General features: G+C 38.5%; 1 protein-coding gene across 1 annotated transcript in view; it reads left to right on the top strand.

The window, feature by feature from the left end:
- Positions 1-16,857, top strand: part of LOC130557765 (transcription factor E2F3-like) — a 55,485-nt gene extending 38,628 nt beyond the window's left edge. The window contains exons 2-7 of the mRNA XM_057339783.1: positions 5,007-5,118; positions 5,386-5,605; positions 8,399-8,557; positions 8,676-8,790; positions 15,154-15,295; positions 15,469-16,857. Of these exons, the coding sequence (XP_057195766.1) occupies positions 5,007-5,118; positions 5,386-5,605; positions 8,399-8,557; positions 8,676-8,790; positions 15,154-15,295; positions 15,469-15,710 (990 nt within the window). The 3' untranslated portion in view covers positions 15,711-16,857. The remainder of the gene's footprint in view (positions 1-5,006; positions 5,119-5,385; positions 5,606-8,398; positions 8,558-8,675; positions 8,791-15,153; positions 15,296-15,468) is intronic.
- Positions 16,858-27,653: the final 10,796 nt, after the last annotated feature.

Raw genomic sequence — 27,653 nt, 5'->3', positions numbered from 1 at the left:
CGTCAGTAATAACGGTCCGTGGGGAAACGCAGTGCTCCGTGTGTACTGTAGTTAAATGGATTAAACGAGGCTTCGAGGCAACAAAAATTACCTCGATGATTTTTTGTATTCGAATAACTCGAGTTACTCGAGGAATCGTTTCAGCCCTATACCACTGTAAAGTGACTTTTACTTGTGATACCGGACTGTTGTGCTTTTATTTTCATCACTTAACTGTAAACACGTTTTTCTCCAAATTCCGTTCCTGAAAATCATAGCGCTTCAGCCGACCTCAGCCATAACTTTTGTTACATACACAAGGTATAAGCAAAATAAAAACTGATTTGGAAAGGGCTTGAATATGGTATCAAAAATTGTAATATATAAACTTGCACCATGTGTTGGGTTTTCCCAGATCGAATCACATATGTACATAAACATTAAAACATTAAATATATAGATGAATATAAACAACAACGGCTTTATTGGGCATTCAGTTGTATTCAAATACAAGTTCTGAGACGCAAGTACAGCGTGATGACAACACGAACATACTAATTACCACTAGAGATGCACCGATTGCAATTTTCTTTGCAGATTCCGATTTCCGATTATATTTCAAGTGTAAACTGCAGATTCCGATTTTAGTCGATTCCGATTTTCTATCCACAAACTATAATTGACAGTATACTGTATATAAAACCATATTAACTTTTCTTCAATACACATTTTTTTTATTTTCATTGAATAAATGATTGAACGTTACAATTTCCCTAAATGCAATTCTCCAAGCTGCATTAAATTACAGAATCTTCTATTTCCCAAACAACTCTTAAATTGAAGAACTGTGTGACTGAAAAGAAGTACAAATAATAAAATATAACTAAACATGTCACTTAATTTACCTTTTTCATTTTTGTACTCAACTCACAAAGTCTAAGATAACAATAAAATACTTCAACTTTATTCTCGTCTGTTTCCGTTTATGAAACTAACATTGCTTTATTTCATTTTTCTGAAATGTAAAATAAATTGTCTTTATCTTGTGTCTTTAGTATTTTAAAAGAAGTGGGTTGATTTCTGCTGCAACTTCAATAAAAAAGTAAAAAATCTGAAAAAAAGTGAATTCTACTCTAAAGATGTATGTGTTTGCAGTTTTTTGTGTTGGTAAAGAACTCAATCATATATATATCACATATATTGGTTGATTTATTCATTTTTTTATATTTTGGATTTTTAAAAACAAGTAAAAGTCGTGTTGAATGTTATTTTACCTAGGTGAAATGACCACAGTTTTAACGTAAGACAAGGAATCAGGTTGAATGGAATTTATGTTTGTTTTACAAAGAGTGAATGACTTCAACATGAGTTTAGCATGTGTCAGAGTTTAGCATGATGCTAATAGCATCACTGTTAGCATACATACCCCATGTAGACGGAGCAGCGAAAGATGAACTACAGTGCACCTTTTTGTCTGTACAGTACATGATGCGTGTGCACGCGTGTGCAGTCAGTGGACATGAGGGATGCGCGTCAGTCAGCAGAGACTCGCGGTCCGGTGGACACACATGCGAGTATAAACGAGCCGTGAAAGACAGGCTGTGCGCGTGCGCACGTTTACATGTGGCTTTGAGTGTACTGATGGCTGTGACGTTCTTGCCTGCATCACGGGCAACAGAAGATCGGCTTGGAATCGGTGAGACTGACCAGCCGGTCACCGGTCGGGCCGATCATACGAAAAACTGGCCGATTCCGGTCTCTAGCCGGTCAATCGGTGCACCTCTAATTACCACCTAACGCCACCTTGCACCGTAGTGACGGGTAATAATGGATTATGACGGATTTTTTACGAGCCTGTCAGTCAAAATGACGGACAATAAAAAAAGTCTAGCGCAGCCTCTGGTGTGTACGTTTGAAAATGCGTGTGCTGCAGTCAAACAGAGAGAGGTTAGTAGCCTATAGGCCCGTCAGTTAAACAGAGTGGATGTAGCCGCGGATGATGAGAGAAGATGAAAAGAACGATTGACAACTTTTTTGTGAAGAATGTTAAGTCAAGTCCTGATCGGTCCGAAAATCATAAGCAATGCTCTGACACAGAGCCATCAACCTCCCAGGTTATGTCAAGCCCTGGTCCATTTATCTTGAGATCTTTTAAGTTTAAATTTCAGTTCAGTGAAGCACTTTAAGCACCAACACTTTTTCAATAAGTTACCTTGTAGAAATGTGCTTCAAATAAAGAACTTTATGTTGACCAGATTGTTAGTTAATCATTTACAAGTCAATTTTGCCTATATGGACATAAAAAAAAAGTGAACTGGTAAAACCAGTTAAATGTTAAATGCGTTAAATGCGATGCGGTTGTGCTGGTGCACCTAAAAAAAAGTTAGGCGCACCAGTGCAAAAAGTTAGTCTAGAGCCCTGCTATATAACCAAAGCATTTTTTAGTATACAGTGTAAAAATAAAATGGTGCTATATAAAAATAATATATAAAATATGCATTAAAGCAGTTTCATGCAGTCTTCTTAATATTGTTTCAAATAATTTATTTTGGGGCTGGTTATTGATCACCTATGGTACCTATGCGGTACCGATATTAGATTCTGGTACCGTGCCGAAGCCAAAATTTTGGTATCGAGCCAACACTACAATCACGTCATAGAAAATTTTGAGGGACATTACAATTGTTTGCCTAATTGAAAGCATTGTGGATAGCCCCCACATAAAAAACACACCGAAGGCAATGCTCTTATGCATATTCATTTTGGACTGCTCCGCGTTTGACAATAACTCTCAAAAGCAATATGCACTGGCTAAAATTGCTTCTAGTGAAAATCTAAAATGACATCAATTAGGGATGCACTGATAGCGCTTTTTTTGGGCGATTTTATCTGTATCATAGTACTTTACAATACTAACTTGTAGTGTTGTCACGGTACCAAAATTTCAGTAGTCGGTACCAATACCAGTAAAATTCCACGGTTCTCGGTACCAAAGCAAAACACCAGTACATGCTAATTGAAACACAATTTTATTAATCAAGCTCATTGTTAATATAAATGTATAAAAAGCAATGCCATTTTGTATACATGACGTATAAGTTAATTGTTGCTGAAACTGTTGTGTGCTCACTGGGGTCTTTCATGCTGATGAACATCCTCCTCAGTCTGCTGCTGTATAAGACAAATAGAATAAACTTCAGTAAGTCAACTGACTGAACAAACATGCATATGCAATATTAGAACAAACCTCAGTTTTTATACTGCATTTACACAAGATTACTTATATTAAGGTAACTGTATATTAAAATAATAAATGCAACAGATAGATTTTTCTTTAGTTTAAATGTGGCTTTTTAAACCTAATAAAGTTATCCATCCAAGACATACACATTGCTAGTCATACAGTTAGTATGCTAGTTTTCTAGCACATAGATTTCAGATAGGCCTATATAAAATAGGTACTGTAAACCCCATCCTGTCCTCCCATTTATTTTACCACATTACAGTTATAAAAGCATTAAATGGTTAATAAGGACACTTGACTGGATTAGCATTGGCGCTAACAAATTAACACGCAAACAGGGACGTTTATTTTAACGTAACCTTTAACTTAACATATGCTACAACATTCATAATGCAAACGCGAACAGAATTTGAAACTTACCGCTTGAACTTGTTAACTTAAATCCGGATGCTTCCTCGTTTCACCACAAAACTCTGTTCGTTTTCTTCGTGATATGACTTTAGTCTGAAGTATTTCTGCGCGCATCTCTTGTGGATCGGAGCCGCGCTTATCCGCTCATCACGTCTTATTGCGTCTATAAAAAGTTTCCGACTGACAACCTGTCAGACAGAGCATCAGTACCCGGTTGACCCGGTACGTCGGTGGTACCGGGTCTTATGAAAATTAGGTACCGACAACTTTTTTATTTTTAGGTACCGACTTGGACCCGAAGTACCGGTACTTTTGACAACACTACTAACTTGTTTATTCTGCAATAAATTAATTCTACTGAACACGAATTGGATCCATTTAACATTTTAAGAGAGGCACAAGTTAAGATAAAAATGCAATAAGACAACATGACAATCTTCTAAGGAGATTTTTGCTATCCAATATTTCTTTTATTAACAACATTAACTCATATTTGACTTAACATTGAAAATTTCTTTAATAAACTTAGTCTGTGCTGTTGCTATTTAATTATTTCGCTCAGAGAAAAATGTTGGGTTATTCAGACATGCAACTCATTGCCTCCGTGCAGTTAATTAATAAACCACCAGTATTGGCGTTTTCATGCTATTGTCGATATGCCGGTGGTGTTACATTAATCCAATATTGACCGATTAATGTCGGTTGCCGATACATCGGTGCATCCCTAGCAACAATGAATGTTCACCATGCACCCTCTTGTTCCCACTGCTTCTTGTATAGCCAACGTTATTGGCATGTGTAGACATAAGCACTGAACCCGTTGGGTGCTTGATGTCGTCTTTGTGTGTGTGGTGTGTGACGGTGATTTGAAGGATGAGCACCTACTGCCAGAAACAAATCCAGGGTCGCCAGATCTGTCTAACCAAACTAGCCCAATGGGCAGTCAAAACCAGCGTCACTCAAAAACTGAATAAGCCACTACTTACCTGTTTTTTAACCATTTACTGGCAGCAGTTCTGGACTAATCTACCTATGTTTTACCATGGAAGAAAGCCACACACATGCTTTATTCTAGTGCTCCTTTCTCACAAATGTGCTTACTGTGTCATCAACTAGCACAATTTTACTATGAAGAGAATAGAATTTAGGTAATGCAAAATAATTTAATACAAGCACGTCGGTCAAATATAAATGATATAATGTAACTTTATCCCGGGGAAAAGGGAAATGACCCACGGCAACTGTTTTACATGCCAGCTTATCTTTTCTGTAATATGATCATGAAGATGTGTGAATTGACCAAGGTGTATTTATTGGTGCCAAGTTTTGCCTGTTTCTCACATTTGTAATTTATGGACTTCCTCCTTTCCAGGCAAAAAGACGTTTGGCACTGGATGACACGGATCACCTTTACATATCTGAAGGAGCCAAAACGCCAAAGACCCAAACGGGAATTCCGCTTTGTATTATAAAGGGAAATAAAAGTAAGGAGACCCCTTTATTGTAATTCTAATAGCTTGTCGAATGGTTTGTCTGAAATAAATCAATTACATGTTTTTGCAGTTATTATTACATACTAAACCCTGTCAGTGAGCTTCAGAATTCCAGAGCATTGTCATGCGATATGATCTAAAATGGTATCTTCTTTATAAAAGAGAATTTAACATTTTTCAATGATTACTTGTTGCCTGCTTGAGGTTTTTACTTTGAAGTGTGTCTAAGCCCTCTTTTTTCATCGTGTTGATTTGTAGCTCCGAAGTCTCCATCAGAGAAGACGCGGTACGATACCTCATTGGGTTTATTGACAAAGAAGTTTGTGCAGCTTCTGGCACAGTCATCGGACGGTGTGGTGGACCTAAACCAGGCGTCCGAGGTCCTCAAAGTCCAGAAGAGGCGCCTCTATGACATCACCAATGTTCTCGAGGGGATTCACCTTATTAAAAAGAAATCGAAAAACAACATTCAATGGATGTATGTACCACCTCACTTTGCTGGCTTCTTGTGCTTTGTGCTTCTATGACTTTGATGCTTTATGGAAACACAACTGCGGTTTTTAAATACTGTGGTGCTTTTGTTAGCATTTTGATAAAGCTGGGCTTCATTCTGCAGCCACAGCGTACAGGAAGTTGTCTTTTAGGTGGTTGTGCGCAACACGGTTTCACTTTGCAGAGGTCTCCGGGTGTGTGCGCGCCTATGGTGGTGACAGGCTGACATTAAATACACAGCACTGCTGTCAGTGTTTTTTTTTTCAATGTATAGCTGCATTAGAAAAGGCGTAAACACGTCTCGCAACAGTGTGGCTTCTATGACAAACAAAAAATTGAAACCTAACACATTCTACAAATTTAACCTCTATTTGTGGACTTAAAGGCCACTTGAATCAAAATGTTTTGTGGTTTTCAGTACCGTTTGTATAAAGGCCATTGATGACTTTTTGGTCTGCGTCAATAGGCCTGTGGTTAGTGTGCTGACATTAAGCGCAAGTGTGCTAACGGTGACCCAAGTTTGATTCCCTTCTCGATGGTCTTTGGCCCACACTTTCCTGTCAGCTCTCTACTGTCCTATCTCATTAAAGGCAAAAAGCTAGCAAACTATAACTTAAAGTCTTTGTTTTGGTAACATGAACATGCATGAGTTGCTTACCAAGTTGGCTACAGCCGATGTGACACTGACCGCATGACAACTTTGAACTTTTCCTAAATACATGTACAGATATTACTGTTGCATTGCTTAAAAGTGAATATGCACGTTGCGCATCAGTTTATATCAAAGTAACACGAGACCTGTACATGCTGATCGGTCTGAGCATCATGCATTCAAATCATTAAAATTGGCGAGGTTGGCAATCAAACTACGTTCTGTGCCTGAGCAACAAACAAAAATACTCAACATCAAAGATGTGGTGTCTCAGGACGTGCATTTCTTACAGCACACCATTCTGAAAGTCTCTCCACTTATTTGAAATGTTAAAGGGAACCCGGTGTATAGAGAGATGTATGGCTCAATGCGTTGTAATAGCCTTACACTACTAGCATTTTTTGTAAGAAACACATCAAATATTTTCAGCTCTTAAAAAAACCCTAAATGTAATACTCATGTTAACCTAAGGAGGCCACCATGTTCTTTTTCGCTGACGTAAACTGGTTGCACGCACAGCTAGGCAGCCAAACTAAACACAGACACACTAATCACACTAATTCTTCAGTAAATATAAGGTTCTATAGGATAATATATACATATATATGTATATGTGTAACAATGTTCACAGCAAGGAAGGAGGAGGGAACCGGCGAACGTGGAACAACAAAATTTTAATAAAATAAACAAACAACAAAACGAAAGTAAAATGCCAGCAGCTCCCTCACGGTCGACTGCCGGTCACACATAATAAAACATAACGTAAAGTCCAGGCCTGGTTCTTTCTCGTCCTTTACTGTTGTCGCTCCTCCTTTTATATAATGCTAAAAGACGAAAGAAAGAAACTAAAGACGCTATTTGGTGTATTTTCCTACATTTTAATATTGTTTGTCAGAAACAACACAAACATGCATATTAATAACCAAAATCATTTCGAATTTATCATATACACGATGTTTTAGCCATTATACAATGCATTTTATCCAGATTTTGACTTTTTGATGTTGATTTATCAACATCAGTAGCCTAACGTTATTGTCTTCTGTCCCTCGGTCATTAGCTGACGGGGGCTAATATTCACATGTGCTCTAATACAAAATAAATAACCAAACCGCAAGCATTATTATTGTGTTTATCAGTATATTCTCATAATGTATAAAGTATACGATTATGGTGGATGTTGATGTCTTAAATAGTCTTAAATGTCTCAAAGGCGGTAGTTTAAAGCTATGATTTAATGCACGCTCACCTTGAACAGACGTCTAATACTGTACGCGTTCTTCTTTTATGGCTTGTGTCAAGAGGACATACCGCCACCTACTGTCCCTGTGTGTTTGTATATCTGATCTTATGTTTTACGTGTCATATTTTACTGTTATATATGGAAAACGTGTGTGCTTCGCTGTTGCGAAAGAGAACAGGTTTAGGTCGCAACCATTTGACATCACGGATTCTGACGCAAAAAAATGGCGGCCTCCAAGTGAAAATATTTTTTCAAAGTTTATGAATACGGTGGCAGTTACACTGTTTTTTTATTTCACAATTATAAAGTCAATGCCATTGTTCATATATTAAGCCATACACCGCTCTATACCCAGGGATCCTTTTAAGGCGGGCCAGGTAAAGATGATTGGCAGGCCGCATTTGGCCCGCAGGCCGCCAGTTGACAATCCCTGGTCTATTGAATGTTTTTTTTTTGTAAAGACATCCGACTTCACTTTAATTATTATATGCAGGAAAAGCCCTAAAATAATAAAAACACATACATGTAAATGGTTAATTTAGAAAAAAAAAGTTGGCTCAAGTGAGATTTGACTGTTTACGCTCTGTCCTTGGTTGGAAAAGCACCAATAATATAGTCCGACTTGATCTGATCAAGCCAATGGACAAATCAATGGCCACTTTACATACAAGTGTTACTCTCGGAGTAGATTAGGATACATTAATAATGTTTATATTTTTCTAAAACTGAGAAATATAAATATTAGAGAATGACATGATAAACTAAGTGCTTATACTGTATTTTGGTATACAAAGCAAGCATTACGTTTTTCGTATTAATAAATAATTTCTGCATCTCTATGATGATGAAATGGCTGACACTACCTTATGTATTTTTCTTCTCAGGGGCTGCAGTCTGTCTGAGGTGGGTGGTGTTTTATGTGAGAGACAGACCCTGAGCAGCGAGATAACGCAGCTTGTCGAGGAGGAGCGCAAACTCGACGAGTTGATCCAGAGCTGCACCCAGGAAGTCAAGCGGATGACTGAGTCGTCGCACAATCAAAAATATCCTTACTCAGCGCAGAAACAAGACCAGTTGGTTTGTCTGTTGTTGCTGTGGTCTGCACTTTTCTGCTGTGGTGAATGTGATCGATGTTCTTTTCTCTTCCTTGACCACACTCACGTTTGCATATGTGACTTATCAAGACCTGCGCAGGGATCGCAAACTGAGGGATCAAACGGTTATTGTGGTCAAAGCGCCATCAGAAACAAAACTAGAGGTGCCAGATCCTCAAGAGGTGAGGAGTTGGCTCTGTTTGTTTTTATTTGTCAAATGGAATGTTGTTAAACAGTCTACAGTGCTCAGAGGTCACACAAGAACATTAAGAACAGACTAAAAGTTATTGCTGTCAAATCTGTATCACTGAATTTACAGTGACTTGACTCATGGATTAAAGTTCTCTGTCGCTACGACGGATTTCCGTCAATTGCAGGGTTCCCGACTGTCCTTAATGTCATAAATTCACTTTTCAAGATTTTAACCCTTTGATGCATACGATCACACCGGTGTGATTATAACATTCAGCGCTTTGACTGGCACTGAGCCAGAGACCGACTCAATCCTGTTACCTATCACAACCAGGCTCGAGAGAAGAGAATTTTACTTGCCCGACCGGACAAGTAACTTGAAAAAAATCACACGCAGGGCTGTGCAGTGCGACATATATGTATAGAATAATAAGAATATGTGCATTAGACAGAGCTGCGTGTTTGTGTGAAGTGCGTTTGTCGTTGTGCTTGTTTGTGTGTGACATTAATCAATAGCGCATCGTGCCCGGACATGGAATCCTGTTATTTAATTATGTCATCTGGCTGTGTGTCTGAGGGAATGAGGTGCACAATTTAACATACTACACAAGTGTTGGTCTAGGATTTGTCTGCGTCTGCACTATATGAGGATATGAACACATGAACTTCATCTCCAGAGTTGCTAAGAGTTTATTTTACCAGCATTTTACTGTTTGAGTGAAGCTATTGTCAAAAACCTATTAACTCGGGCGTATTTCTGACAAGTCGTCAAAGTAAAAGTCCTGTTAAACTGAACATTCAGACGAAAAAGTACTGTAGTATTTGCTATGGAAAATTGTAGTGCCCTCGTAGTAAATTGATAAACTTGAGTAAAAACATATACAGTATACTATGTAAAAGTATACTATATAGCAGTGGTCACAAACCCTGTTCCTGGAGATCGACCGTCCTGCAGACTGCATCTCCAACCCTGCTTCAGCACACCTGTCTGTAATTATCAAGCAGACCTGAACACCTTGATTAGATAGTTCAGGTGTGTTTGATTGGGGTTAGAGCTGAGATCTTCAGGACTGTCGATCTCCAGGAGCAGGGTTGGTGACCACTGCTATATAGTATACTATAATAAAGTTCAAAAACACTATAGTATCTAGGAATTTTACTGCAGTTTACTATAGTAAATACTGTAATATACTACAGTAATTTATGTGGAAAAATATACCACTATTGTATAGTAAAAAATGAAAAACACAGTACTTAGAAATATTAAAACAAATTTAGGTAAACAAAAAAAATTATGTGGCCTTGATTAATCCATCTGTATGTAACATTAATGTCATTTGTCAGTTACCTGCCTATTCATGTGATGAACTGCACTTGCACATTTTTTTATGATGACAACAGACGTTTTATACTTGTGCTACGACTAGTGTTATAGTACTCGAGTCCGGTCTCAAGACCATTTTGTGATAGTCTTGGTCTTGTCTCAGTCTCAACTATCTTTGGCCTCGGTCTTGTCTTGGTCTCAGACTTAGTGGTCTCTGGTTTTTTTTTCAAGACTGGTCACGACAACAACTGTGGGAATTACAATAAAATGATGGTGCATTGTCTGATTTAAGTGCTAACATTATTAATGTGATTGGATGTAAAACTTTAAAGCCCGGTTTCAAACACAAGGCTCAAGACTAGTCCCAGACTAAAATAAAAGTTTGAGCTGTCTTAACTGAAAATAAATAGCCCTGACATATCTTAAAATAAGTTGTTGCCATTGTTTTGTCTCAAGATGCACACCAGCAGTACTTTTAACCAAGGCATTGTAATAAAAGTGACTTAAATATCCTAATTTAACTAAGGTATAGTCCTGGCTTAAGCTAAGCCTTGACTGTTGTGCCGGTAAGAGATGAATGGGGGATTGTCCTAGAAGAAATCTGTCAACAAAATGAATCCAAAGGTCCACAATATCCAAGATGTGATTGGAAGAAAGGTACTTGTATTAGACCTTGTTTCTTTATATTATCAAGCCTGACGTGATCTGAAAACGTGATATTTTGCTAATGAATAGTAGATAAGAACGCATAGAATGCATGATTCTGTAATTATGACTTGTTAGTGTTATGTGGATCTTTTAGATGAATTTTAGGAGTACTGGTCTTGGTCTCGGCCTGCCTTGGTCATGTCTTGGACTCGGTTTAGGTGGTCTCGACTACAACATTAGCTATGTTAGCTAATTAGCTACACGGGTGTACGTGTGTTCACTACTCTCTGGATGGGTTAAATGCAGAGGTCACATTTCGGGTATGGGTCACCATATCTGACTGATAGGTCACTTTCACTTCACTTTCTTCATTTTCACTTTCACTATAACCAACTTCAGACACTAGGTAGAACGCTTAGAAGAAAACTTGAGCACTCAGAATCAAAAACAATTATACTGACACTTCATATGAAGTTTTTTTTGTTCGGACAAGTAATTATTGTACTCGGACAAGTGAATGACAAATGTCCTTGTCCAAAGGACAACCACATGACAACGCTTAATGTCAAGCCCTGAAAAACATGCACTGAAGTTATGTAGATGGTTGATTATTTGTCAAGGTAAGTATAATGTTTTCATAGATTAAAAATAGCTTTCAAAATACGCAAACTGGCAATATGAAAGCGTTTTAAAACATCTCCCCTTAAAACACTATTGGTCTTGACTATTTAAAGGTACAGTGCGGGATGTTTTGTATGATCTATTAACAGAAATTCAATATAACATACAAAACTGTGTCTTTAGATTACGTAAAACCTTACGTAATGAAAAGTTATGTTTTTATTACCTTAGAATAAACCAGTTGTATCTACATAGGGAGCGGGCCTATCTACATGGAATTTGTTATGTTGCGCAGACATGTTTTGTACAGTAAGCTCTAACGGACAAACGCGTTTCGTATATGTTGGTCTTCTTCGTGTGTTTTTTTAGACGCAGCTTGCGTCATCACTGAGTTGAAGACGCGTACAAAGTAGTAAGTCGTAGTACGGAGAGAAGCAGTAGTCGTCGTCGTCTAGCTGAAGCAATTGATTTTTCTGTCTTAGAAGTTTTGATAAAATGGAGGACCATGCGTATTGTGCACAAGAGCCGACAGCGCGTGAATCTCCGTCGTCAAAGAAGCGCAAACGTGATGCTGCCAGACGAATTGGAGACAAACGGCGGCAGAAAGCGCTGTGCCCTTGTTAACCACCAGGGGCCTGTTTCAGAAAGTATATTATACTTTCTGTATATTCAGAAAGTATATTAACCCTGAAATGAGGGAAACTCGTGAGTTTTCAGTTTCAGAATGTGATGTATTTCAAACCCGAGAAAGCGGGGTAACTTATACTCCGAGTCAGTAACCGTAGTAACTTACTCTGTGAAACTAACCTGGTCGGGAGCAGGTTTTCTTTGGTAAACCCATAGTTTATTTCGATCTCCTCCCCTTTTTAATGCGCAAGTGGTGTAACTCCATTCCTTCCTTCCTTCCTTCCTTCCTTCCTTCCTTCCTTCCTTCCTTCCTTCCTTCCTTCTCAGTGATTAAAATGTCATATGTGCTTTTATTGAGGATCCTGTATGTGAAGAGGCTGCATTAATTCATATGGATGTTCTTTGATTTCAGGAGAGGAATTTAGGACCCGAGTGGAATTTTGTCATTTCCCTGTGCATTTTTATTAAAACTGGAACATTTTTCTTTACAGTGAATTAGATATATCAAAATATATCTCATCCTTCCTTACATCAATAACATCAGCCATCGTGGCCTTGTTTTACATCAGAGCAGATTCTTTCCCTTACATGCTCTCACAAATGTTAGTTTTCTATGGAGGTTAAGAAATGACTTATAAAGTGTGCAAATAAAGTGCATGAATAATAAATTAATAAATACAGACAAATGCAGTGATAAAGGTAATAAACAATTTAATTTAGATGTGCAGCCATACCTACCCAAAAATGCTCCAAGCAGGGCTCGAACCGATGATCACTCTGACTTTGACACGAGAGTCTGACACAGTGTCCCATACACCATGACCACCCAGATTTTTTTTATTGTTTTGGATTTATTTCTGTTGTTTCATTCATTTGTTCATTCATTTACTGATTAATTTGTTTGTTTATTGGTAAATTTATCTTTTTAAAATTAAATCCACTGTGACTATGCAAAGTGTGGAAAGTGTGCCCAAGCGCTTTCTGCCACCATGTTGCTTTTTTTTGGTGCCGTTGCCATGGTGAATCGTAATATCGGAGCTCCATTGATCATGGCTTGTCGTAGTTGTGGTGCAAGCACTTAACTCAATTTAAGTCTACCCAGAGTTGATAGAACTAAAGCCTGGCTCAGATTACAGGATTCTCTGCCAGATTTTACCCTGATTTCCCCTCCCGAGAATCTTTGAAAAAATCGGGTCCAGAACCTCGATCGGGTCCGATGTTCGGCCCAGATTATCACGTAATGTGAGGCTTTCACAGATTGAATCTTACACCTCCCGATCTGCTCCGAGAGAAATTGGGGCTGCCCCGATCATATCAAACATGTTTGATATTTAGGATTTTAAATCGGGGTGATGACGTTGGTACTTTCGCAACAGCCAATGAGAGGCACATCTGCAAGGTGACAGAGGTGACTGACAGACCTTTAAAAATGTCGACCGCGAAAGCTCTTGCAAGGGTACGTTGGACAGTGGAGATGGAAGAACAACTTGTGGCAACAGCATGATTGTCTATATAATGTATCCTAGAAAACATACCACAACCGCACAGATAAGGAAAAGAGCTGGGGAGAAGTCGCGTCGGTTTTAAATGTACCGGGTAAGTTAACTGCTAACGCGCAGCTTGTAGTTTTGTTCAACAGATTGTTATTTGGCTATAGGCATACAGATAACATGCGTTTATGTGTTTGTTTTTATGCTGTATCTTATAATCACATTGGCATTCATCTTTATTCTCGGCAGCGACAATTTTTTTTCTTCCGTTATTTATTAACATTAAACTTAAGCGGCTTGCCCAAAGCACAGTCATAACTTCAGCCCTAGCAAAAAGCATTATAGCACCCCCTGCTCAAAATACGTTCCCGCGGCTTTGGACAGACAGACAGACAGAGAATCGTTCAGAGAGCGACAAAGACGTTATGCAACCGTTGCCAGGTGAGATCACGTGAAATTAACTTTGCGATGTCCCTTTGTTTACTTCTGTTTCCCGGTGAGATGACGTAAGAGGCGTCCTCTGGTATGATAATCTTAATATTATCCTGTAGTTTGGGTGTCTTAGAATGTCTTTTGATGTGCAATTATGAAATAAAAAAACTTCCAATCAAACTTTCTAAATTTTTATTTTTGCACTTGCTACCTTTAGTCTTATTTATAAACACAACTTTACGCCCTAACGTTTTCTTATCTGGACATTTCACATTCATAAATGCAAGTTTACAAAGGGCAAACCTATTTTTGTAGTGCTTGAAAAAGAGATTCAAATGTAGATGTGATGTCAACATCTAAAAATAGTAAACCCATTAAAACGGTTACTATTAGCTCCTTTTACAAAACTGCATATCCTACGGATATGTAAAATATGTGTAATTTAGTTGTACACTGATGAGTGTGAGCTTGTTTAAGAATTTAAATAAAATAATCTGTCAAGATTCTTTTTGTGTGTGCTGCAACCAGATTTTTAATCTTTCCGGATTTTAAAACTCCTGTAGTCAGCCAGGTTTAAGATTTTAAATAAGAGAATCTGTCAAGATTCTCCTTATGTGTGTGCTGCAACCAGAATTTAAAATCTGTCAGGATTTTAAAACTCCTGTAGTCTGAGCCAGGTTTAACTCAAATCCGCTGTTCTGAAACCAAAAACTCAGTTTTGCATCTCGGTTTTAAACAACTCTCAGTTCACATTTTAACTCTGTGTTGGTTGAACCTCCTTATTGAAACGGGCCCTTGGTGTCGTCCCCACATGCACGCATGCCGTACGTGCTATTCGACTATGTGGACTATAGGCAAGACTTGACAATTATGATTCAACTATGTAAATCCTTAGTCGAGGACACCCCTACACTGGATACAAAGTACAAAATTCAGACTTTATTAAGTTGAATATACTCAAAATGGAGAATTGAGTTCATATGAATCTGACAAACTATCACAGTTAGTTGATTGATGGCTTTATTTTGAGTAAATAATTGTATTTTTAAAAAATAAGATGTTGCATTTTATTTGCTTTAATTTCTGTTTATAGTTTTAGTATTAGCCCTACTTTTTAGATACTAGGAGCAGTTATTGAAAACTATCCTTGATCTCTTATCTGCTTTAAGCAGTAAGTGTTATGAAATATATTGTTGCTTTATTTTGTGCAGGGTCTACAGGTGCACCTGACCAGCACTAAGGCTCCTATAGAAGTCTTCCTGTGTCCAGATGAGAATGCAACTGACAGCCCTGTGAAAAACAGCAACTCTGTTGTAAAGAGCGACACATCACCTTTCATGAAAGTATTAGACGGTGAGGTGAAAGTAGTGTGGAGAGCTGTTTTCCCTCCATTGAAATCCATTTAAACATAAGGGACCGAGAATGCGTGCATTTAGTGCTCCAATACATGCATTTGTTAAAACTCTCATCTTAAAATTATTTTATCTTCTGTTTCTCTGTCTCTCATGCTCTTTCTCCATTTCTAGATGCTTCTTCCAGTCGTTCTGGTCCAGCCGTTACTGTTACCAGTCTGTCACCCATCACGTCCCCGTTCACTAGTCTCCTTCAGCAAACCGAGGATCAGATCCCCAGCAATGAAGCGCCCTTCATCACTCTGGGCTCGCCTCCGTTCAGTGACGATTATCTGATGAGCCTTGAGGAAGAAGAGGGAATCACAGACCTATTCGATGACCTGGACAGGCTTCCTAATATAGATGATCTTTTGTGATGATCTCTTCTAGGATGTTCCTCCCTGTGTTCGTCAATCTGGACTCAGGTCTGACCAGATCTACCATCTCTTTCGTTCAGTTGATCTAAGTTGTCAGCAGCAGCAGGAGATCGCTGGTCTCCGGAGCTGTTGGTTTCAGCCAGTGGTTTTACTCTTTGTGGTATCTGACCGTAAGCAGATAGTGACCTGCTGTCTGCACTCCAGTTGTTAATCACCACAATGCTTTGCTGCTTATCACTTGCTTGTTGCGTTAACAATGTCCGCTGACGCTGGAAAACGCTACCTTTCATTAAGTATCTTTGTGGCTTTGACTCTGCGGATGGCTTACAGTGTGAGCAGGTCATGACAGTTCATGGATCTGGATTTGTCTGTTCACTTGAGATATGCATCACAGAGCCTCACATCAAATGAACACTCCCTCTTCCCACCTCTGATCAACAGAGGCCTCATGGACTTCATGGAATATGATCATTTACTGATATGTTGGGACTGTTCAGAATGTAGTAGTGTTTGTAAATGTTTACCATAGTTAAGGTAAATGGAACAAAGCTATTAAGTTTATAATCCGGAGTCTCCTTGGTTCCTGTGGAGATTGATCTGCTTGAAGTTGAAACTGACTATGGCCTCAAAGTTATGTACTGGAATAGGTACATAAGTCACTTAATGTAGGAAGATTTATTCAAAAAAGTAACCCTTGGGAGACTCACAAATGTTTCACCAGTAATCGTAAAACACAATATCTTTGTTTTGCATATGAAAGGAAATAATTGGTTATCAATACGATTTTCAGCGTAAGGATTTTTTTACCCTGCCTGAATATTCTTATTACTGCAATGTAAAAAAAAATGATCATACTGCAATGAAAATCATTCTGTCTGAAAAAAGTAACAAATTTAATTTGTGTAAAATTAAATTCAGTGCATAAAATGCAACCATTAAATATAAGCCGTTTTTGCGTTACTGTAATGGGAGTCACAATATTCTCATTCAAAATGTGTCTGGATGTCCAAAAATATAAATTGTCATCATTTACTCGCCTTCGAGTTGTTCCAAATCTGTATAAACTTCTTTGTTTTGATGAACACAGAGAAAGATATTTGGAAGAATGCTTGTAACAAAACAGTTCTTGGCTACCATTGACTACCATAGTAGGACAAAAATACAAAAAGTGCCCGACTTTTGCTGTCCTACATTCTTCAAAATATCTACTTTTTTGTTCAATCTGAAGAAAAAAATATTTTGAAGAATGTAGGACAGCAAAAGTGGGGCACTTTTTGTATTTTTGTCCTACTATGGTAGTCAATGGTAGCCAAGAACGGTCTTTCTCTGTGTTCAATCAAACAAAGTTTATACAGGTTTGGAACAACTAGAGAGTGGGTAATTCATGACAAATTTTTCATTTTTGGGTGAACTGTCCCTTTAATTTAAGAGGCTCTCTCTGTATGCATATGTTTTTCTTGACATTTTCAGGCAGAATATGGATCACCGTGGAAGTGCTTGTGAGATTCACATGCTGAAGGTCATTGATGGTTTATATCATGCTGATCAGTTTCTGTCAATGTGTTCAGTGATGAGAGCAGGAAGGATCTGTAGCCGATTTCCCCACAATTCTCAGCATGATGACTCTGTAAGAACAGATTTGCATGTCTGTCTTTAAGTAAAGGGAATAAAGTTGACATTTGATTAGTGACCTGTAAACAATCTCCCACATCGAGAAACTGCAGATTTTTGTCACATCAGTGGGTATGTTACTATACACCTAGCTGTCTTGTTTCGTCACAAGTCTTGGAACAGGGGTTGTTTCTTCAAGACAGGTGCCTTTAAGAAGCCATTTGTAAATAACGTGTGGTACACTTATTAAAATTCAATATAATTTGATAAGGTAAGTCACTAGGTACTATCTACCTCTTAACCTATGTTTATGAAATATAATTTACGGTGATGTTTTATGATTGAAACATTTTATTCATTAGCCTTCCCTGAGTCCTTTTAACCCACCTAGTGGACACACTAAACGTGTCCCTTGTCATGCACATTGTTGGAATTCCTCTTCCTTAGCAAATGCTTGTCCGTTTGGTGTCCTAAAATTAATTGTTTTAAATAGACTTCTAGTTTACGGTGTTTTGTTCATTTCACTGTGCTACTTTGACATTGTTCTTGATTTCTTATCCAGCTGAGCAGTTGGTGTTACTTGCAGCATGTTGTGCTGGGTTTTGCACCCGCTCTTATGCATTTGAAAGTCAAATGTTAAGGTTTCCTTGAAATGGTTGTAGAAACTCCAGCATGAGATAAATTTGACTTTTTGTCAGTCCATGAATTTAACTCCATTTTTCCTTATTACTTTTAGTTGAAGGCGAAGCCCTACCAATATAAAGGTAATTTATCCTTCTGTCTTGCACAAACTCCAGAATTAAAAAAAAATAAATAATTGTAAATATCCGGAAGTGATGCTGCAGCTTTTCAATATTTATTTAACAAGTAAATTTAACATTGATTTTACGTATTTAATTGACTAAAATGTAAGCTGTACTCTGTTTTGATACAAAGTGCAGTTTCTTTACATGTTGTGCTGTATTTTCCCATTTTCCAATCTTTTATGGCATGTTCTGATGTCTCATGTTTGTTATTGCTGTTCTTATAATAATGGATGAAACATGATTGTTTATGCTTCACTCCGTTGAAAATAAGGAACACCGTTCTGTTCTCCATCTGTTTTCTATGGTATACAAGCATGAATGTAATTACGGTGTGGAAAGTGTACAGTAGGTTTTTTCTTTCGTGTATTTGGTAGAGTTAGCTTTGTATATGAAAGTTTGTTTATTGCTTTGATATAAATTGTACATGAATGTGTAAACGGAGCCTTTTAATGGGAGACTCTTGGGGTTAATTTGTCCCTTATTCTGATGGCTTGGAAATGTTGAAGAACATTGTAAAATTAAAGCAATATCATGACAATGCAGCTCTCTGTTGTGTTATTGACATGTTGCTCATTACCGGACAGAGCTATTCGTTTTTTTGTCATATATTTGAATGTAGACTTTTTAAAGTGATTGTTCACCCTAAAATGAAAATTCTGTCATTTACTCATCCTTTTGTTATTTCAAACCTGTATGACACTCTTTCTTCCACACAAAACAAAATATATTTTGAAGAATGTCGGTACCCATTCACTTGCATTGGTTTTTTGGTGAATGGGTGCCGCCGCTGTTCAGTTACCCAACTTTTTTCCGCAGAAGACAGGTTTGAAAAGACAAGAGGGTGTGTAAATGATGACTCACTTTAAGGCACTGGCCATTACAACCACTCAAAACTATTGCATAGCAGAACACTGGAAATGCTCTGACCCAGTCATCTAGCTATTACTTTTTGGTGACTCAGCAATTTTAAACTGTAACAGCGATCATAGTTGTGTTGTTTGTCAATAGTGTCCATGTTATCTTTAGCTACTGCCGCAGAAGATGTGTCGGCTGTGCTCTGCAGACCAGCAGGTGTATAACATCAAAGTATCACGAGAGCAGGGCTTATTTTAAAGCAGAAAGAAAAAGATTTTGAAAATCGATGTCTTTTAACCTGTTTGTCCAAACTCCACATTCATGTTGTTTTTCAGTCAAAATGACAGACAACAGTGGCGTGGTAGATGCTAAAAACTACTGCGTTTTTGGCAAGCATCTAAAATGTACAGAGTTATAAGGTAACATGGAAAAAATCTTGCGGCTGATTATAAGTCCCTAGGCTTACTCAAACTTAATAATAATAATATTTTGTGTGAATATGCAGGACTGATTACACGGTGTAAGAAAATTTTGTTTCGTCCAACATTTTTATAGTTCTTGTACAATTCTGTGGTGCTAATTATTGTGGTAATGTTTCTGTTCATGTAGCATCAATGTTTTAGTGTATATAGCTCAAGAAAATTATGAGCTTATATCATTAATTATGATATATTGGTATATTGAAAATAAAATAAAAAAATGATTTCCAATTGTTGCTGTCAGAAAATTCTTCTCAACTCCAGTCCTCGGCCGCCCTCCCAGAATGTTTCAGACAGGGGTGCCTCACACGTCCTGAAAAGTGATGCTGTGGGCTCTTTGATTGTCCCCTGGTGGCTGGCTACAGGACAGGTCATAACCCCAGGACAGGTCATAACCCCGCCCTCGCCATGTAAACAAATGGGACGGGAGCCAAGCTATAAAATCCAATTACACTTCAAATATTTTTTCCAAATATGTTTTCTGTTATTTTAGTCAGTTTTTATCACGTTGACGTATGTCCAAGTGTTCGTTTTTTGAATAAGTTTGGTTTTTGTAAGATATAAGATGGTATAAAAAGGGGTGTGGTAACATGATTTCTTCGTTTATGATTGAGTCATCGGGGAATATGGGCAGGATCTCCACTTCGTGCTCACTACTGCGCAGACTCTGGTTCCACAGACGATTCCTTCTGCGCATGCCCAGGCTCCAATCTGACGTTTTTGCGTAACATGTCAGCACCCATCATCGGACGCTTTATGCTCAATTCATTACAATGGTAGGAAACAGCGTCACGCTGTCCTTCTTTTTTACAGTCTATGGTTTCAGATGTCTACCTATTTAAAACACCTGAATCAACTCATCAGCTGGTTATTGTGTTAATTGGTAAGACTAATTAACACTAACTAACATTCAGAATGGGGGCTGATGAGTTCACTCAGGTGTTTTATATAGGGACACATAATAATACCAAAATCTATAAATGTGTGAAAACATTTTAAAAATATTTTTAGTACCGTCGATGTTAAAAAAAGTGTTATGTGATTTCCGTATTCTGCATGTTAAACTTAATAAAGATACAGTACAAATTCTGGCCAAAAACATTAAAGTGTGTTTATCAGTGTTGGGTGTAACTAGTTACTAAGTAATTAGTTACTGTAATTTAATTACTTTTCCTTTGAAAAAGCAAAGTAACGGATTACTCATATTTTTTCTGTAATTTAATTACAGTTACTTCTGATGTACTTGAACTAAATACTGTGTAATATATTCAATAGTGGAAATGACTTTAAAATTATTAGTCTAGCTTTAAAATGAATGCTTTAATGTATCCTTCTTACATTTGTATACTTTGGTCAGTTAATAAGAATAATGTACTATGTAGTTATTTATTATTCATTAGAATGAATTAAATAAGTCGTTTCATGTCTATCCTTGAATCAATTCTAATCAAGGTTGATGCAGGATATAGAAAGTAATATAAAGTAATGGTAATGAGTAATTAAATACTTTTTGGAGTAATTTGTACAGTAATCTAATTACACTATTGAATATGTAATTAGTAACTAGTAATTAATTACTTTTTCAGAGTAACTTACCCAACACTGGTGTTTACAATGGCAGGTGTAATCGTTTCATGTAGACAAGGGTCCTATGAACGGAGTATGTGTGAAACAATCGTCATTGTTCTTTACTCGTTCATGGTGTCATGGTTCTTCCCCATCTTGTCTTGCTTTTCTTGACCTAGTGGCAGAACCATGACAGAACCTCTTGTTTTATGTGGAGAGGCATTTTGACCCTGTTGGTCTTCCACTCTCCGGTGTTGCGTCTCTGTTCCCGCCCTTTCGTCTCCTCGTTATTGACTGTTAATTAGTTCATGCCCCGCACCTGTCCCTCTTGATTTGTCCCCTTATTTAATGCCCCTGTGTCCTCTGTCTTGTGCTGAATCATTGTACTGTTGTGTGCTGTGTCGTGTTTCATGTGGGTGAGTTCGTGTCCTGTTCGTATAGTTTTGTCTTTTGTAATATGAAGTAAATGTTATGTTTAGTCTTGTTTAGTGTAGTTAGTTTGTTCTTGTGATACTCTTGTTTTACCCCCTCGTGGGTTTTTGTTTTGTGTGTTTTATTATTTATTAAACGTCCATGTTTACCCCTTCCCCGCTGTCTGCGTTTGGGTCCTCTCTCCTTGTCTCACCTCACCCGAGAATCGTGACAGTGTGATTCAGCCTTTCTGGACCCAGCAGACAGAGGGATCTCAGCGAGAGGGGTCGATGCCGCCGGACTCCCTTCCAGGGTAGAGGCCGCCGAGCTCCCGTCCAGAGTCGGGACCGCTGGACTCCCTTCCAGGATCGAGACCGCCGGGCTCCCTTCCAGGGTTGAGGTCGTCGGGTTCCCCTCCAGGGTCGAGACCACCGGTGACCTGTTCCCGCCACAGATCCCTGCCGGCATCCCAGCTGGTACCCAGGCCTGTCGAAGTCGACACCCTATGTGTTTACGTGTTGTTCCTGTCTTTGTTTGCTGCCCAGCTGCCAGAGAGCGCTGCCCAGCCGTCGGAGAACGCTGCCCAGCCACCGACTTCCCGCCCCGTCTCGTCGACATCCAGACCTGCCCAGCCGGTGACAGCCAGCCTCCCAGCCGGCCATCCAGCCAGCGCCATGTGCTGTCCAGCTGGCCTTCGAGTCGGCGCCATGTCTTTGTTTGAACTTTTTTCCTCTATGTATCACGTTTTTTGGTCATGTTATGTATGGTTATGGTTTGTTTGGTCACAGTCTGTCTAGTCCTGTTTGTTCCTTGAGGGAGCATCAGGATGCTGCTCCTTAAGGAGGGGCTTCTGTCATGGTTCTGCCCCATCTTGTCTTGCTTTTCTTGACCTAGTGGCAGAACCATGACAGATCCTCTTGTTTTATGTGGAGAGAGGCGTTTTGACCCTGTTGGTCTTCCACTCTCCGGTCTTGCGTCTCTGTTCCCGCCCTTTCGTCTCCTCGTTATTGATTGTTAATTAGTTCATGCCCCGCACCTGTCCCTCTTGATTTGTCCCCTTATTTAATGCCCCTGTGTCCTCTGTCTTGTGCTGAATCATTGTACTGTTGTGTGCTGTGTCGTGGTTCATGTGGGTGAGTTCGTGTCGTGTTAGTATAGTTTAGTCTTTTGTAATATGTAGTAAATGTTATGTTTAGTCTTGTTTAGTGTAGTTAGTTTGTTCTTGTGATACTCTTGTTTCACCCCCTTGTGGGTTTTTGTTTTGTGTGTTTTATTATTTATTAAACGTCCACTTCCCCGCTGTCTGCATTTGGGTCCTCTCTCCTTGTCTCACCTCACCCGAGAATCGTGACACATGGTCTATAATAATAAAGTCTGGACATGTATATTAAAAGGTAGCAATTACTGACATTGAAGGTCAACAGTAAACATGGTTCAGCATACAAATTATAAGATACGATTTATTCTACTGTTAGATATGTAGAAAAGTAATCATACACTGTAATTTTTGCTTTTAATTTGTAAGTATAATTAAATTGTCTTCATAAGTAGGTCAAAGGAGAATTAAATGATTTGTAAATTCAGTTCAATTGTATTTAAAAATGTTAGGCAGCATATTTTTAAAGTGCTTCTCAGTTTGATTTGTAATAATTTTTGTAGACAAGTGAACTCATTAGGTAAAATAAAGAAATTGATGTTACTTATGTTGGTACAATTTTTTGTTGCGGTAAATCCAGCAGACTGCAGTAGTGCTAAGTCTGCAGTCTATACTTTATACCTGCACTATTCTTGATTTGAACTGTGTCCAATCTAGTAAAAAACAAAGGCTGTCGACCTGTGGGTCAGTGGATACATGACAATGAATTCATCATTAAAGGTATGCCCTCTTATCTTCATTCTGATATTATTTTACACCATTCCCTTCCAGAATTTGAATGAGACCTGACAGTGTACTCGGATCCAGTGGAGTCACTAGAGCAGTGGTACCCAACCTGGGGTCCGCGACCCCCTTAGGGGGGCGCCAGAGTTCACATGAGGGGCGCGGGAGCTGACATGCTTTGAGGTTAAATAAAGCTGCATAAATGTTCCACTAATCATTTTAAATAAAAATATTTTTGTATGTTTAAAAAAAACCATGTGTTTACAATGCCAAGATAATGCAGTCAAAAAAGTTATATCTTGTATAAAATAATAATTTCAATTTTTCCTGCTCCATTGGCAGACATTCACACGGGGCTTCGCGGTAGCCGGAAGCACTAGCCAGGTTTCCATCCAAAGTTGCGAATTTAGTTAATGCGCAAAATTGGAATATCGCATAAAACATTTGCGAATAAGCACCGTTTCCATCCAACTAGTCAACCGTCACTTCCTAATAAACTGCCACTAAATGTAAGTAAGAGAAGCCACTGAATATAATAATTTTCATAATACTTGCGCAAGCAGACGATTACGAAACACAATAAATGCGGTGCTTTTGTGGATGCCTGCTGTTTGGGAAACACAGTCGTGATAGTTCTAAGAGGTAATTACAGAAATACTTTGACGACTTTGCTCAGACATTTAAGAATGAGCATAACAACATTTCTGATGCTGTGTAACAAGATCAGTACTCCGATTAGTCAGGTTACGCCGTCTCATAGTGCAGTTAGGTGATTTTTTTGGAGGAATTTATTCAGCAAATGCGTTTCCATCTCCCATTATTCTTCGCATTAACCCTTTTTCGCAAAAATGAAAAACCACCTGAAGCGAGCGTAAAAACTTTTTGCGAATTAAGTGTTTTTAATTTGAAATTTGGCGTTTCCATCACTCATTTCTGATGCGAAACTTCAAAATGCGAATAAAACCAGAGTGATGGAAACCCGCGCTGTTCTCGCTATGAGACTCACATGATAAACATCCTCTGTCAGGCGTCAACGTTCGTGTTAACATAAAAATCAAAAGGAAAAATAGCAGAGAAACGTAAATGCGGTGATTCTTCGTCAGAAATAAAGGAAAAAGTTTAGACGCTATAACAAAACCTACGTAAATTTAGGTTTTATTGAAGGACAAGACAAGTGTCGGCCAGAATGTGTGTTCTGTGGTGAAAAATTGGTAAACGACAGCATGAAACCAAGCAAAATGAAAAGACACCTGGTAAAAATAAGCAGTAATTGACAGTAGCCTGCATCTCTTTATGCAAGTACAGCAATGTTAATGTCTAACAGTTCTTTCATAACGTTTAGTATAGCCAGGGCCGGATTATCCAATGGGCATTATGGGCACAGGCCCAGGGGCCCATGCGCACTTGGGGCCCATGCAAGGGAAAACATTTTCACATAACAGCGCCATATTCATTCTGCCGTGTGCGCTTCTCTCTCCCGCGCACATGGAGGTGCACACACAAAACAGTGTTTCTAAATTAGGAAGTCTGTCTTTTGATTTAATAACTTTTACGAGCCCTCCAGCGGCTTTTGTTTAGAAGAAGCGCATAGCCACATATCTAGCGACTTCTCGGATAAACCTTAGCTTTCATTCAGTGGGAAAATATCGCCAGTGCTGCCCCGCGAGAGCGAGGTCTCTCTTTCCCGGCAGGAAGAAGCAGCACCATACAACAGGTAACTCGTGAATAAAATGAGTACAAAACAGCGTTTCCAACAACCTGTCACTAGTCGGGTTTCCATCCAAAGTTGCCAATTTAGCTTATGCGCAAAATTGGAATATCGCATAAAACATTTGCGAATAAGCACCGTTTCCATCCAACTAGTCAACCGTCACTTCCTAATAAACTGGCACTAAATATCACTAAGAAAAGTAAGAGAAGCCACTGAATATAACAGTTTTCAAATACTTGCGCAAACAGACGATTAGAAAACTCGATAAATGCGGTGCTTTTGTGGATGCCTGCTTTTCGGGAAACACAGTCGTGACAGTTCTAAGAGGCAATTACAGAAATACTTGACGACTTTGCTCAGGCGTTTAAGAATGACCATCACAACATTTCTGATGCTGTGTCACAAGATCATTACTCTGGTTAGTCAGGTTACACCGGCCGTCTCATGCAGTTACGTGACTTTTTGGAGGAATTTATTCGGCAAATGCGTTTCCATCTCCTATTATTCGCATTAACCCTTTTTCGCAAAAATGAAAAACCACCTCAAGCCATCGTAAAAACGTTTTTGCGAATTAAGGGTTTTTAATTCGAAATTTGGCGTTTCCATCACTCGTTTCTGATGCGAAACTTCAAAATGCGAATAAAACCATGATGGAAACCCGGCTACTGTTATCGACTGTTTGGATATATAAATATGATATATAAATATGAACAAAGTTCGTCGGTAAATATGCACATGGTTACCATGAGGCTGTGTGAAAGAACAAATAGTCGAAATCGCCGCTTTTTATTGTGAGTTGTTAGATGATGTCACGTCATGAACTGACAACAGAAACTGAAAATATGTCAATGAGAACGATTTTATTGTTGTAAATATAATGAGTTGATATACCCTCGCGGCTGTCTTAAATCTTAAAAGATTAGAGGTTTTTTACATTTATTTGGTGGTGTTTCCTTGCCAATTGTGAATTATTTTATATTGATATAATGTTGATCAGTAATTGCCTTACTTTACCAATATTTAGCCTTCATTATTAGATAATCAACAGTGCTTTTACATACATTGCAAAATGTTTAAAAAATAAATATGATGATGTCATAATACTGTATATATGCTAAAGAATACTTATAATACTTGTTAATGTCGTTTACTGTAACACATTACACGCTTACATAATAACGTGAGTGGAGAGGTGCTTGTTACACAAATAAAGTTTATGGACAAATTACTCTTGTAGTATAATCATTGACAAAGACTGCCCTGCCCGTTTAGTCTTTGAAAAAATGAAGATGGAAATATTTTAGAATTGCATTTAAGAATATTTTTAAGAACTTTCTGTAATTTATCTTAAGAAAGTTCTTATATTTTCTCTTAAGAACAGTTTTGTGAATCTGGCATGTTTCTGTTGAATTATGGAAGAATCTGATAGAACTGAATTAAAAGGTTGAGGTGTGGTAGTGTGTGCTTGAATATGGCAGTGAGTTACAGTATGCAGGGAAAGGTCTTAATATTGTTGTTGCTGGTCCAGGAAGGCCTTGTTGCAATCTTGTTGTAAATCCTGTATGATGGAGGATGTGTACAGGTGTTGATATTGTCCTTCAGGTTGTGATCATAGTTTGTAACTTGTCAATGTAATCCTGTAATCCTGAAACATTGAGGTGTTTCATACACATAGTACCCTAGGCTAATTTAAAACTTTATTGTGCGCATGTGTGTGTATGGGGGGTCCATAAAACACTTGTGCCCAGGGGCCTCTGAGTTCTTAATCCGGGCAGAAAGAGTCGCTTTTAAGTAAGTCATTATGACAGCTTTTCCACCAGTACTCAGAAAGACACAAAGAGCCTATAATATTATATATATATTACACTCACCTAAAGGATTATTAGGAACACCTGTTCAATTTCTCATTAATGCAATTATCTAATCAACCAATCACATGGCAGTTGCTTCAATGCATTTAGGGGTGTGGTCCTGGTCAAGACAATCTCCTGAACTCCAAACTGAATGTCAGAATGGGAAAGAAAGGTGATTTAAGCAATTTTGAGCGTGGCATGGTTGTTGGTGCCAGACGGGCCGGTCTGAGTATTTCACAATCTGCTCAGTTACTGGGATTTTCACGCACAACCATTTCTAGGGTTTACAAAGAATGGTGTGAAAAGGGAAAAACATCCAGTATGCGGCAGTCCTGTGGGCGAAAATGCCTTGTTGATGCTAGAGGTCAGAGGAGAATGGGCCGACTGATTCAAGCTGATAGAAGAGCAACTTTGACTGAAATAACCACTCGTTACAACCGAGGTATGCAGCAAAGCATTTGTGAAGCCACAACACGCACAACCTTGAGGCAGATGGGCTACAACAGCAGAAGACCCCACCGGGTACCACTCATCTCCACTACAAATAGGAAAAAGAGGCTACAATTTGCACGAGCTCACCAAAATTGGACAGTTGAAGACTGGAAAAATGTTGCCTGGTCTGATGAGTCTCGATTTCTGTTGAGACATTCAAATGGTAGAGTCAGAATTTGGCGTAAACAGAATGAGAACATGGATCCATCATGCCTTGTTACCACTGTGCAGGCTGGTGGTGGTGGTGTAATGGTGTGGGGGATGTTTTCTTGGCACACTT

This window comes from Triplophysa rosa, linkage group LG8 (assembly GCF_024868665.1).
Source record: "Triplophysa rosa linkage group LG8, Trosa_1v2, whole genome shotgun sequence".
NCBI classification, from domain to species: Eukaryota; Metazoa; Chordata; class Actinopteri; order Cypriniformes; family Nemacheilidae; genus Triplophysa; species Triplophysa rosa.
The sequence above is the reverse complement of the archived record's forward strand: the minus strand, read 5'-3'. Positions and strand labels throughout refer to the sequence as shown.